Raw genomic sequence first — 13,716 nt, 5'->3', positions numbered from 1 at the left:
TCATTTTCCTCCAATCACAAGCGTTCGTAGCTCCTCGCAACGTGGCATTACACATTGGGACGACCATGGCGCGGAGCTCCGTGAAGCGCTCGCTGCTGGCGTTCTTCGTGGCCGTGATCGTGGCCATCGCCTGCATGTTGGTGCTGGCCGTCCAAGTGCCCAGCGTGGTGGCGGCGCACGCGCATTCGAACGACTTCAAGCGCTCCGGGATCGGCGAAGTGGTGGACGAAGACGCGGACGAGGACGAGGAGGACGAGGAGTGGGACTTCATGGACGACGACGCCATCTTGGGGCTCTCGGAGCGGCACAACGCGGGGATTGGGGCTGACACTCAGACCACCAAAGAGATCTGCGTGGCCTCTTTGCCCGCGGAGCGCGTGGACGACGACTACTGTGACTGCGAGGACGGCAGCGACGAGCCCAACACGTCGGCGTGCTCCCACGTGCTGCTGAGCTCGACAACGCCCCCGTTTGGTCGGGAATTCAGCTGCAAAGCTGACAACAAGCAGGTGTCATTGGCCGCTGTGGCCGACGGCGTGTGCGACTGCTGCGACGGCAGCGACGAGAGGGGGGGACTGTGTGCTGACACTTGTCAGACGGAGTGGCAGGAGAGGCTGAAGAAGCTAAAAGAGAGGCTGCAGGTGGTGCAAAGCGGGTATAGAACGCGGAAAGGATACCTGGCGCGTGCTGTGGACACGGTGACGAAGCTGAACGAGGACTTTGAGCGCCTTGCGCAGTCGTACGAGGCAGGGCAGAGGGCGTTCGAAGACCTGCAGCAGCGCGCGCAGCACAACCCGGAGCTGCGTGGACACCTTGAGCAGTCGTACCATGTGCTGCGCACAGTGCAGTACGTCATGTACGTCCAGAACCGTGTCGTTGACCGCAGCACATTCACAGACGCGGCCTGGAAGCCTGCGTTCGTCGAGCTTGTGGGCAAGTGTTTCTCGTACACGGTGGACGAGAAGGAGCTGAAGGGCGGGACTCCCAACGTCATCCCTCGCAAGTATGAAATGGTGCTGTGCCCGTTCCAGAATGTCTCGCAGGCAGAGCCGTCGTATCCACAGTGGACTAGGGCGGAGCGTCAAACCAAGGTCGGAGTTACTGCGGCGGACGAGGAGGAAGAAGAGGTCCCACGTCCTATTGGTCTGGGCATCTGGAACGAGTGGCAAGAGTCGACAGACTTCGCGCGTGTGCAGGACTACAACCACGGCGAGCCCTGTGCTGACGGACAGGAGCGTCAGACACATGTGGAACTTTCGTGTGGTGCTACCAATCGCGTTGTTGCGGTGGAGGAACGTGAAATGTGCGAGTATGAGATCCGCTTCGAGACGCCTGCAGCTTGTGAGTCGAGAGAAGAAGAGGCGTTGCTGGACGAAATCACGCTGGTCCAGCGATTCCCCAGGCAGCAAGAGCAAGGAGCTGCTAAAGTAGAGGGTCACGAAGAACTATAGAGGTAATAGAACCGTGCGTGGAGTTGATCAACATATCCGATTGCGCTTCCGGAAGATGGCTACATTAGCCACAATTACCTAACATGGCTACTACTACTGTACATCTGTAGTACAAAATAACCTCAGCCGAGGTTTTTCCAAGATCCCTCTCCAAGAACACGGCTCACCTCTCCTTACAAGAGCGCCGCATCAGCCCCCCTCCAAGAGAACACAACTTTGCGAGCCAAAGCACGTGTGCAAGGCTCGAGCCGACGGACGTTGCGCGCGGACGGCGATATCTCCCCTCGCAGAGCAGCTCCGAGCGCGCACTAAGTCTCATCGTATCCTCAACGTTCCCGCGCACCTTCCGACCCCACCAGATCAGCCATGAGCGGCGTGGAGAGCCTGCTGCTGGAGAGCGACGACGAGGACCTCGGGGAGCTGGATCTGTCCGCCATCACGCTGGAGGAGATCCTGCGCGAGGAGGAGCTGGCCAATAAGAGCGCGGAGGTCGCGGCGGACAGCGATGCGGACGAGCTCTTCTTCTCGCCCGCCACCTTCACGCTCAACATCGAGCCGGGCCCCGGCATGGACGTGATCCCCGCGGCTTCTACCGGTTCTACCGCCGCCGGTTCTACCTCCGCTTCTACCAAGACCGAGCCCGCGCACTTCCGCACGCCGCTGGAGATCGCGGAGGCGCGCGAGAAGCAGCTGCTGAGCTGCGTGGGCGTGGAGCTCATCTCCCCGTTGCAGGTCAAGCGCCGCCTGCGCGCGCACGCGCGCTCCAAGGCGCTCAAGTCGCGCCGCGAGGGGCTCGTGGCCATGAAGAAGAACCAGCGGAAGAAGCAGATCGCGGAGGGCGCGGGCGCCGCTGCCACGGCCACGGAGAAGAAGTCCACGGGCGTGGTGAAAGTGGAGCCCATGGAGGCCATCAGTCGCCAGCTGCGCAAGAACATCGAGTTCAAGGAGTACGGCCCCGGGTCGCCCACGGTCGTGGCCATCCACTCCAAGTTCATTGCCATTGGCACGTCCAAGGGGCTCGTCATCATCTTCGACCACTTCCAGAACATCCGGCAGGTGCTGGGCAACACGAACGACGCGGACGGAGACGGCCCCGTCACGGCCGTGGACGTGTCGCCCGGCAGCGACTACCTGGTGTGCGGCTACCAGAGCGGCCGCATCGTGCTGTGGGATATGATCAAGGGCACGTCGCTCAAGGCCGTGTCGGACGCGCACGAGAACCCCGTCGTGAGTCTGCGCTTCCTGAAAGACCAGAAGCCCGTGCTCGTGTCTGTGGACACCAACGGACTCGTGAACAAGCTCAACTTCTCCAAGATGATGGGAATGGTGTACGTCGTGGACGTGGATCCGCTCTACGACGGCTCGGCCGGCAAGATTCTGTCCATCTCGGTGCTGCCGCAGTCCGCGGGCAACGCTAAGATCTCGTACCTCACGGACCAGTACTGTCTGGCTGCGCTGAGCACGGAGACCGTGACGTTCATCATCGCTATCGAGCCGGAGGTTCGCGTCATTTATCGATGGGCAAGGCCTGATGACATTGCGCCGGATGATCCCGTGCTGCCGACATTGGCGTTTGCCTGGATCTCGTTCCCTGGAAGCTCAAGAGCGCTGGCGCCCGTGCTCGCGCGTGGATGGGGCAACCGCGTGCAGTTCCTGGAGGTGGTGTTCCCTGGCGGCAAGAACCACTCGCACGCGCGCCATGGATTCCCGACGTTCGACGAGCACGACCAGATCGAGTCCTCCAGTGCAGTTATGGCGGTGCAGTGGCTTGGCGACCAGGTGGTGGTGTACTTGAACTCACACGATGAGATCTGCGTGTACGACGTGATGTCTCGTCAAGAGCTGGAGATTGTGGATGTGTCGTCGCTGGAGCTGGTGTTCGCTTCGTACCGTGGCAAGAACGCGCGCAGTTTCTCCAACAGTTTCCGTGGTTGCTACAACATTTTGTATCTGCTGGGTCTGAAGGAGTTGCAGACGGCGCGCGTGCTGCCGTGGACGCAGCGTATTGATTTGTTGGTGGATGATGGAGAGTGGCTGGAGGCGCTTGCGCTAGCGCTTGACCACTATGAGGGACTAAAGATCGCTGCCGCGGATCGGGCGGCAAGAGATCGGTTCCCGCCCGTGTTTTTCCGTGACAAGCAGAACGACCAGTGCCTTGTGGATATACTGCACATGTGTCAGACCAATCAGCGCACTGGCGAAAAGGAGGATGTTTTCCGACATGAAGAGAGCGCTGACGAGGTTCGTTGGGTCTGCGGCGAGGTTCCGTACCCACCAGATATTGCCAAGAAGCTCGAGGAGACTCTGCAGAAGGCTCGCAGTGGACAGGTGACAAAGAATTTCGTGCCTATCAGTGTGGCTGAACGCGTGGCAGATCTGCTCATGGAGTACGTTCGCCTTGCTATCGCTAACGCCCCAGGCTCTATAGCTGCTGCGGGAGGAGAGCTAAGCCTGAACAAAATCGGAATGAAGCTGGACTTGGCGAAGAGCCACTACCAAATGCTGGCAGGTGTTTGCATCGAGTACTGCGCGCTCATTGGTCGCACAGACCTCCTTTTCGGCGAGATCTACACACGGTTCAAGGAAGCGAACAAGCTCAGCGTGCTCATCGAGTTGCTGGAGCCTTACATTCTGTCGGAGAAGCTGCGCAGCCTTTCGCCGGTAGCGATGGAGGAGTTTGTCAGGCACTTCAGTGAGCAGGGTAAACTTGCTCAAGTGGAGCAGTGCCTTCTGCACCTGAATGTGGCTGAGCTCAACGTGGACACTATTCTCAAGCTCTGCCACGACCACGAGCTGTACTCAGCGCTCATCTACATTTACAACGAAGGAATGGACGACTACACGACTCCCATCGATGTGCTACTTGAGGCTTGCTCCGAGGCGAAGGCTTCAAAGTCAAAACTCGCTGCGGATCCGGCTCCAGTTCCTCGAGCTACTCGTGCACCGTCCGGTACCCATGTGAATAGTTTGGCATCGGCTTTTGGTGGCACCACTCGCACGGCCAGCTCTAAGATTTCGATTGCAAAGCCTGCCGGCTTGTCGGCGCGCGAGAAGGCAGAGGAAGAAGCACTCAGTGGCCCACGACGCCGACGTTTGTATGGGTACAAGTTGCTCTTGTACATTTCATACGCCTTGAGCGGTCGTACGTTCCCGAAGCACGAGCAGATCTCGCCCCTGAAGTTAGGAAAGGTGCGCTCGCAGATATGCTACCACTTGTTCGAGAAGGAGGTGGCAGGCTCCTCAATCCCGCGACCGTACCCGCGACTTGAGACGCTCATTGATCTTGATGCGCGTGAGCTCTTCAACATCATGGGACGTATGTTTGACACCCCGAGTGTTGAGTTTGAAGGCGAGAAGAAGGACGGCACGGATCGCCCTACGAGCCGATACGACTCAGCCCGCAACGCGGAATTGACGAAGTGTCCCAGCCGTCTGTCGATCGTGCTTTCCCTTGCCGAGGTCATCTTTGGCCCCAATAGCCCTTTCAGCTCAGTGGAGCATGCCCACTTCTTCATGTTCGAGGCTCGTCTTCTCAGTGGTGGCTCTATCGAGCCGCAGGAGTACGCGGACGCCCGTGCTAATGCTATCGGTGATGCTGGCTCCAGCAGCAGCGGCGCCTCGATGATGGATTCACTGATGAACTTCTTGGCCCTTGGTCCTGCTTCACTGCTGTCCAAGGGCTCCTCGGCGGTCTCTGCTGAAACCTCACAGGAGGAAGGTTTCGACAAGGCTGGTCGCGAAGCTATGCTGGTGCGTCTGTTGACCAAGTTGAGCAAGGCCACGTACAACCACGAGGCTTTGTTGGAGAGTGTCATCCGAGAGAAAATGAACCGCGCGGCCGTCTTGCTGTACAAGGATATGGGTGACTTCAACCAGGCTATTGCATCTTACCTGGCCGATGAAGACCACGAGTACCAGATGAATGCCTTTAGCTACATCCGCGTAGAGACTGACAAGGCTGTTGATGGCGAAGAAATGGAGGGCCGCGATAGTAACGAAGGCGAACCTACTCGTCGTCGTCGGAAGGTTATCGAGGAGGCTGTGCTCAACCACGCCCCTGCACTCATGAAGACGGACGGCTACGCGTTCGTGACGCTGATTCTGGGCCAGTTCCCGAACCTGAACAACAAGGTCATCCAGAAGTTCCTGTCCATGGGCAAGGGAGGTGCTGAGCTCGAGTTCCTGTACCTCAAGCAAGTGCTCATGGCCGCGTCGGTCACGAGTGGCGGCAGCGCGAGTGACGAGGCTGATGTTGTTAAGGACCTGCTCGATCGTTCAAAGCTGCGCATCGCCGATGATCCTGCAGTGCAGGAGCGCTTCGTTCGTCTTCTCTGCGAATTTGAACCAGCCGGAGTGTTCCCGTACCTGGAGTCCCACGACAGCTACAAGGTGGATGCGTGTCTGCGTCTTTGCAAGGAGTTCGCTATCACAGACGCAGAGGCGTATCTGCTCGAGCGTACGGGTGACGTCACCGGCGCCCTTACGCTTATCCTACAGAGCTTGGAGCAGAAGCTCAAGATCCTCAAGCCTGCTCTGCGTGGATACAACGTCTCCGCTGCGTCCTCATCCTCCACGACAGCTTCTGACATGCTGTCGAGCACTGCCGGTAATGGCAGTGGTACCAGCGGTGCCGGGTCGCTCGGATCAACGTCGAGGCACCAGTCCGACCGCGTCATCGACAGCGTTCAGGAGGGCAAGGACGCCATGAAGACGCTGGAGGTGGCACTGACGATGTGTCAGCGTAACTCTCTGCGTAACCGTGACGAGCAGGCCGAAAAACTTTGGTTCACGCTGCTGGACAAGTTGCTGCGTATCCAGAACTCGGTGAAGCGCAGTCTTGGCTCGAAGAGCTCGTCTCGCAACGTTCCTGTCTCCCGAAGCGGTAGTAGCAGTGGACACAGCGCGATGACCGCCTTCCAGGTGGCGCTGAATGAAATGATCCGGTTCATCCTGGAGCGCATGGCGTCGTCGGTGTCACTCAAGTCGATCCTGTTCAAGATTACGAACGAGCACGGCCGTGGTGCCTTCGGTGACTTCCGACCCACGATCTTCGGTATGCTGGACACGTACAACTACGAGCAGAACATTTACCAGACTGCCAACGCCCTTATCAGCGTGGACCTGTTCGACCAGATCACGACGCTGAAGCAAGCCAAGTCTCGTTGCTACGCGCCGCCGTCAAATGTGTGTGGGTACTGCCATGTTGCGCTGTCCAAGCCGCCATTCGGTATGGGTCAATCGGGCGCTCCTGGCACGGAGAAGTGGCACCTGCACACGTCGATGGTGCTCGTGATGTCAGGCCAGACCTTCCACGAGTCTTGTGGTAAGGCCTGGCAACAGGGCGTGGACACGAAGACGCCGGCGGCACGTGGAGCTGCGGGTGGCAAACTCTCGCGGAACAACAGCTCAGTCAGTAGCATGACTAGCGACGGATTGGCCGGAGAGGACGAAGCAGGCAGCCGTCTGCAGCGCAAGCAGCCCAGCACAAGACGATACCTGGCGCGACTAAAGACCCAGCGCCGAGCATCGCGGCGGCAGGTGTCGCCTCACGTGGTGTTAGAGAGTCTCATCCGCGAGGACAACGGACGCAACAAGTACCTCAAGAGCTCGCGTGCAGTCTTCTCTCTGCGGCCGGACCCGGAGGTGGCTGCCAGCAAGGTCAAGAAGCGCCTCGGAACGCGCAAGCCTGGCTCGCTCCCTGTGGCGCCCATCCAGAAGGGCAGCATCTAAGGCGACGACGATACTACTAGTATGTTGTAATGAGGGGGCTGATGAGAATGTGTCCAAACACTGTTGTGCATGTTTTAGGGATAAGAGGAGAATGAAATGGATCGGCGGGCTGTGTGCGCGTGGGTCGCTTGTGCTTAGATGTTAACAGGGTCGTGCTGGAGAGCCGCGGTTATTTTCTCTTGTGTGGTCGAACGGCAGCATGAGCGACTCTAAACCCGCCCCAAAGGCTGGAGGAAGTGTCATCTACAGCGTTGGTTCGTGGCGACTTGGTGACGATGGATCCATTCACCGGCGTGGGCGGCTGAAGTACTCGAGTGGGGACGTGTACGACGGCGAGTGGGTCGACGGCAAGCGTCACGGCCAAGGAGTGCTTACTTTCGGTTCGGGCGGTAGCTATACGGGTGAGTTTGTGAACGATCTGTTCGAAGGCTTTGGAGTGTTGCGCGTGCCCAAGGCGCAGCACCCGTTGACGAAGCAATGGCTGCGTGGAGAGAAGTATGAAGGAGACTTCTTTCGAGGGCTTAAGCACGGTCACGGCACTTGGCAGACCCGCAGCGGAGACCAGTATGACGGTGAACTGAAGCAGGGATTGTACGACGGCCGAGGAGTCTGCGTGTACGGGGCGTCGGGTGATGTGTACGACGGGGAGTTTGTTCATGGGCTGCGTCACGGGCGCGGTGAGTTGCGCTTTCGCAACGGATCGACCTACAGCGGCGGCTTCCGGCTCGACAACTTCCACGGCTTCGGTCGGATGTCGTATGGATCTGGGGGGATCCATGGCACATACGCTGGGGAGTTCGTGGACGGTAAAAGGCATGGACAAGGAGTGCGCACCTATGGCAATGCGGAAGCTAACAAGGCCAATAGGAGACGATACGAAGGTGAATGGGAAGACGATGAACCTCACGGTACCGGCGTCCTCGAGCGTGATGGCTGCACTGCGGTGGGGATTTTCGAGCGAGGTCTGCAGACAGGTCCAGGAGCGATGCGCTTTGCCAATGGTGATACTTACGACGGGAACTTTGAGAACGGAGATCTCCACGGTGAAGGCCGCTACGTGTATCGGGACGGTGGAGTGTACGAAGGTTCGTTCGTGCGGTCCAAGCGTCATGGCAAAGGCACGCGCGTGTTTTCTAACGGCGATCGATACGAGGGTAACTGGGTGGACGACCAGATGCATGGGCGAGGTGTGCACACGAGCACAGTTATTGTGAAGCCTCGAAGCAAGAGCAAGAAGAACGGCGGGCGTGGGGTCTTGGTGTACGATGGGGAATACTGCAATGGACACCAAACTGGCGAGGCTCGCATCGTCTACGAGTTCACGCCGGAGACGGAAGAAAGACCACAGACGCCAGAGCCTGAGCAACACAAGCGCACAAATTGGGAGTGGAATGGCGAATACGAGTTCCCTGAGGACTCCGGCTGCTGGCATCGCGGGCGAGGCAAGACAACCTATGAAGGGGGCGTCCTTCGCGGCCGGTTCCACGGCCAAGGCGCGTTGTGTTCACCTGATGGGAAGTTGTGGCGTGGAGAATGGGCCCACGGACAGCTTCACGGTCACGGCGAGCGTGTGTACCTCCCGCTGGAGTTTGATACGCTGATGACCAAGGACATGCTGGAGAGGGACACCCCTGGCTTGACTTTGGCAGCAGGGGGTCCGATGGGGCTGTATGGAGTGGCGCAGTACGTTGGAGAGTTCGTAAAGAATGTGCGGCATGGTGAAGGCGAGCTGCTGTATACGAATGGGTATCGTCTTCGTGGGAACTTCGTGAACGGCTTCGTTGAGGGTGTGGCGTGCTATGGTTTCGGCGGACAAGGTCAAAACGCTCGGTGGCGATACGGAGAGTTCGTTCGGGGCGAGCGCAAGCGATGGCTGAGTGAAGAAGAGGAAGCAACGATAGTGAAGCGCAAGAAGGACAAGGAAGACGCAGAAGCACGTCGGCAATACCTGCTACGAGCGCTGGTGTCGCAATAGGGCCATAGCGTCGCGCATGGTTTCGCGCTTGCTGTTTCTCTTGGATGGGAATGGTTTTACTACATGTACTATGTAGCTCGACAACTGTCAACCGGTTGAGTCCTCAACAACTTGTACAGTAGATCATATAACGACCGCGTAGCTTTCTACTGACCATGTACGGTGCTGCTGCGTGTGATGAATCGTTTGGCATTACTCGAAACCTGGACGGGATGCGAGAGGCATTCCTAGCCGTTGTCACGGGACGAATTAAACTCGATGTTCGGGGGTGCACGTCTGGACCAAGTACTTTCATGGGGTCTGTTCCGAATCAAGGACGCTTTGCTCGGGTGTCCTTACATACTGTTTCTGATGCTGGATCGAAGTGGCGCGCAGTGGCCTGAAATCGTTCTGGACCAAAGCCGAAATGACCGGCAGGGGTGGGAGCGATTGAACTCGGATGCTGAAATGGATTGCATTTATCGTAGACGCAATGCATCTTAGCTTCATATCATGGTGCAAGTAGCATGCACTGCTCCTTCGGTCTTGGTTTTTTGGCGAGAACATGCATACCTAGGCGAGCGTTCAGTACAAACACTGCCAATTGAAGAACTAAAGAAGTTCGTCTTCAACGAGTACTCGCACTACATGTAATTTTAAGCGGTGTTGTTCTGCTAGCACAGAAACTTAAGTAATTGAGCCGTTGCCGCTATGCTATGGTATCGAATGCGGGGCACATGAACCTCTCGGTAGCGCCCTCATAGCGCAAGTGCCACGCAAACTTCTACATGTAGTTTTGTTAACTTTTCGGTTGTTGCCTCCTCTCTCACGACCGTCGACGTTTCCGGTTCTCGTACTTCTGGTCGAACTTTCGTCGCAGGTTGTGCGGGAGGTTCTCGGCGGGCTCCCACGTGAGGTCGTCGTAGCCGACCCACTTGACCTTGTACTGGTACGTCTTAAGCCTCGTGGTGGGGTCGCGCTTGCTGCGGCGATCCACGATTTCCTCCACCGTGTACACGTCTTCGCGCACGGGCTGGCCCTCGAACTCGTCGATCAGGTCCTTGGAGATGTTGGTGGCGGGCTCCCACGTGGTCTCCTCGTAGCCTTCCCACTTGACTTCATACAAATCCGGGTCGCCGTAGCTGGCGCCGGCCTTCTTTCGCAGGATCTTCTCCACCTCGTACACGTCCGGGTCGTCCGTGTCGAACATCTCGTTGGGCTCGTCGTCCTCGTCCGAGGACAGTACGATCTCCTTGGGTGGCAGGTTGCCCGAGGACGCCTTCTTGCGCTTCTTGGACCTGCTGTCGCTGTCCGAGTCGCTCGAGTCGCTCGAGTCGGACGACGACTCCTCGCTCGTGCTGCTGGACTCTTCAAGGGACAGCACGTCGTCGTCGCTGTCCAGCTGCACGTGGCGCTTGCGGCCGCCGCCAGCGGAGGACGCTCTGGTCTTGCCGCTCTGCTTGCTCTTGGCCTTCTTCTGCTTGGCGGCAGCCTTCTTGGGCTTGGCCTTGGCCTTGGCCTTGTCCTTGCCTTTGGCCTTGTCCTTGCTGGCGCGCTCGCGCTCCTTGGCCGCGGCCCTGTCCTTCTTGCGCTGGCGCTTGCGGCGCCTCCGGTCGTCGCTCTCGGCCGCGCTCTCGCTCGTGAGCTGCGCGTGCTTCTCCTCCTGCAGCTGGCGCTCGCGCTCCTTGCGCTCGCGGCGGTCCGTCTCCCTGAGCGAGTCCATGCTGATCTCGGCCGACAGCGGCTGGTCCTCGGCCGGCTCGTACGCGCGCATCCAGTCGCGGATCAGCGCGAGCTTGCGCGAGTCCGGGCCCACGCCCTCCAGCAGCGGCACGGCGCGGATGGCCGCCAGCGAGAGCTGGTCCTTGGCCGTGTTGTACAGCCCCAGCGACTCGGGCAGCTCCTGGCACATGGTCACCAGCGCGCGGTCCATCAGCACCGACGACTCGTCCAGCGACATGGCCGCTCGGCTACAATTACCCTATGTACTGTAGTGTGTATTAACTAACACAGATTATTTACTGGAAGGTCACTTCAAATTATGCTGGTTTCATCAAAATTAAATCCGCAAGTGGCCCAAGCCACCCCATACTTTGATGGTGCCCTCGGAAGCATCTAAAACATGCTCTGCACGTTTTCACGCTGTGGTTGCTGCTAGTTCAGGCGTCATTAGCACTCCTATCTTCCTAACCATGAGACCACCCCTTAGCTGTCCATTTTCGATACTCAAGCTCAGTTGTTTGAAGGGTCGAGCATGCGCTATTTTTAGAATCGACTCGATAGCAGCATTATCAGTGAAGTGGTTGCACATCATAGCATGCTCTGCTTTTAATAATGCTCTTCCTCCTAAGTGCAATTGCGTATCATTTAGAGCACACGCAGCGCTTTCCAACGATGTTTTTATCCCCATGTGGAAGGACCTAACGGATTTAAAGACTTTTGACCTAGCATAGCAAAAGGCGGCTTTTCGTGACCTTCCAGTAAATAATCTGTGATTAAAATAGTGACTGGCAAAAAGTTACTCGTTCGTTCACATATAACTGCAACTATAACGGCTACGAAACGTTGGTAACACACGTTAGAACTGCCCCATACTGTCACCTGTCGCTATTGCCTGGCGGAGATGGCGCCGTGGACGCTGGCGCGGCTGGAGCGCGTCGTGGAGGGCTTCTCGGCGCAGCTGCAGTGCGCCATCTGCCTGTGCGCGTACGACAACCCGGTGTCGCTGCCCTGCAACCACTGCTTCTGCGAGGAGTGCATCCACCGCGCGCTGGAGCTCAAGGCCGTGTGCCCCATCTGCAAGACGCCGGCCAAGAAGCGGCGGCTGCGCTACGACACGACGGTGCAGGAGCTGCTGCGCGCCACGGAGATGCTCTGCGCCGCGCCCGACGCGTCGGCAGCGCCAGCCGCGGAGGCGCCAGCGCCCATCAAGACCGAGAAGACCGCAGCAGCTCCAGCTCCAGCTCCAGCTCCAGCAGCGTCAACAGCGCCAGTTATGGAGCTGGACGCGGACGAGAGCGACGCTGCAGAGCCGCCGAAGCAGGTGAAGAAGGAGCCGATACAGGTGCAAGTGGCGTCGCCTGCTGCCAGAGTGAGAGCGAAGGTGAAGGCGACGACGGCGACGCCTGAGCGACGGTCGTCTCCGCGACGAGCTGCTGCGACCAAGCGCCTCTCCAGCTCGCAGACCAAGAGCCCGTCGACGCAGACGCTGATGGACGCGTGGGTGAGCTCACAGCCCCGCAACGGCGTCAAGATCAAGACGGAGAAGACGTCGACTCCAGTGGCGACGCCCGTGAGGAGGTCGTCGCCCCGACGGACGCTGGCGCATGAGTTGAACTCGCAGGCCCACGCGTCGCCGCTGTCGCCCGCGCTCTTTGAGATTGCTGCGCCTCGGACTGTGAATGCGCAGAGTGTGAAGATGAACGGTACTGTGACGAGGGAAGACGAAGTGGAGGAGCGGACGACGCGGCGGCGGCGGTCACGTACTGATACGATGGATTCTGAGGAGGAAACACAGCTGGATGTGGAGGAACCGAAGGCGCAGACAGTCCTACCTCCGCGGCGGCGGCGGCGGTCAGCTAACGATGCAGTGGATGTCGTCGTCTGTGAAACACAACTGGAAGAAGGCGAGCCGGAAGAGCAGCACACGCCGACACGGCGGCGGCGGCCAGCGACAGATTCATTGCACGATCAGACTCAACAGGAAGACGCAGGTTCTCAGCATACACCGATATTGGATCTACGCTCACGGCGGCAGTCGGATTCAGATGAAGACATGGGCGCATCAGATTCCGAGTCGGAAACGGGAGCCGCAGAACCGAAGCTTCAGACACCAACACCACGCAAAAGGCGGCGATCGTCTACGAATGGAGTCTCTATAGGTACAGGTACGACGGCAGGAAACACTACAAATGAGGCAGCAGCACACCAGTCGAATAACGGATTAGCGGAAGCTTCATCGCTGGCTGTTGATAGCCAGATCCACCCTCCTGACGTCGAGGTCTTTCAAGTTGGGGATCTCGTGGACGTAATCGAGCGTCAATGGGTCGGTATCAATAAGCGAGGAGGGGCGGCGCGTATCACGAAGGTTCACGGGGACGGGTTCTACGCTGTCAAATTTCTGATTGGGACGGGCTCGGACAACCGCGTGCCAGGCACGTTCATCCGAAGGCCGGCGGAGGACCTTGTTTCAGACTCGACACCAAGTCGTGCGGTAAGAAAACGCCAGCGTCGTCCTCCGTCTGACAGTATGGTTTCACCTGATCTATTGGCTGCCAAAGCAAGACCCTCGCCTCGTTCTTCAGAGAAGTCGAAAGCCAAGAAAAGCAAGCCCAAGACACAGGGAAGAAACTCGGGTATGGTGTTCCTCTGCTCGGGATTCAAGGAGTCTCGAATGCAGCAGATCGACGAGTGGGCCGATTTGCTTGGCGCTGAAGTTGTGCAGTACTGGTCTAACCGCGTGACGCACCTGATTGTGAAATGCGTCAATGGCGACGACATGGAGGAGGAGGCTCCTTCGATGGACGATTCTGACTCTGCGTCCTCGCCTCAAGGTCCCAAGAGTGGTAAACGCAAACTGTT

General features: G+C 58.4%; 5 protein-coding genes across 5 annotated transcripts; 4 read left to right on the top strand and 1 right to left on the bottom strand.

Annotated features, from left to right (window-relative positions):
- Positions 1-65: 65 nt before the first annotated feature.
- On the top strand, positions 66-1,451 carry PHYSODRAFT_299325 (hypothetical protein; the record flags this gene model as incomplete). The annotated part of the gene is made up of 1 exon (XM_009526117.1): positions 66-1,451. The coding sequence occupies one exon, from the start codon at positions 66-68 to the stop codon at positions 1,449-1,451; it is 1,386 nt and encodes a 461-aa protein (XP_009524412.1).
- A 366-nt stretch (positions 1,452-1,817) lies between these two features.
- Positions 1,818-7,181, top strand: PHYSODRAFT_494515 (hypothetical protein; the record flags this gene model as incomplete). Its single annotated transcript, XM_009526116.1, has 2 exons — positions 1,818-2,024; positions 2,091-7,181. The coding sequence occupies 2 exons, from the start codon at positions 1,818-1,820 to the stop codon at positions 7,179-7,181; spliced, it is 5,298 nt and encodes a 1,765-aa protein (XP_009524411.1).
- A 199-nt stretch (positions 7,182-7,380) lies between these two features.
- On the top strand, positions 7,381-9,156 carry PHYSODRAFT_495272 (hypothetical protein; the record flags this gene model as incomplete). The annotated part of the gene is made up of 1 exon (XM_009526115.1): positions 7,381-9,156. One exon carries the CDS (start codon positions 7,381-7,383, stop codon positions 9,154-9,156), a length of 1,776 nt encoding a protein of 591 aa, XP_009524410.1.
- Positions 9,157-9,961: 805 nt separating this feature from the next.
- Positions 9,962-11,095, bottom strand: PHYSODRAFT_493467 (hypothetical protein; the record flags this gene model as incomplete). The annotated part of the gene is made up of 1 exon (XM_009526114.1): positions 9,962-11,095. The coding sequence occupies one exon, from the start codon at positions 11,093-11,095 to the stop codon at positions 9,962-9,964; it is 1,134 nt and encodes a 377-aa protein (XP_009524409.1).
- A 663-nt stretch (positions 11,096-11,758) lies between these two features.
- On the top strand, positions 11,759-12,061 carry PHYSODRAFT_494439 (hypothetical protein; the record flags this gene model as incomplete). Its single annotated transcript, XM_009526113.1, has 1 exon — positions 11,759-12,061. A coding segment is annotated over one exon (303 nt), but the record flags the coding sequence as incomplete, so codon positions are not given.
- Between the last annotated feature and the right edge of the window lie 1,655 nt (positions 12,062-13,716).

This window comes from Phytophthora sojae (genome assembly GCF_000149755.1).
Source record: "Phytophthora sojae unplaced genomic scaffold PHYSOscaffold_3, whole genome shotgun sequence".
In the NCBI taxonomy this organism is placed as follows: Eukaryota; Oomycota; class Peronosporomycetes; order Peronosporales; family Peronosporaceae; genus Phytophthora; species Phytophthora sojae.
The sequence above is the reverse complement of the archived record's forward strand: the minus strand, read 5'-3'. Positions and strand labels throughout refer to the sequence as shown.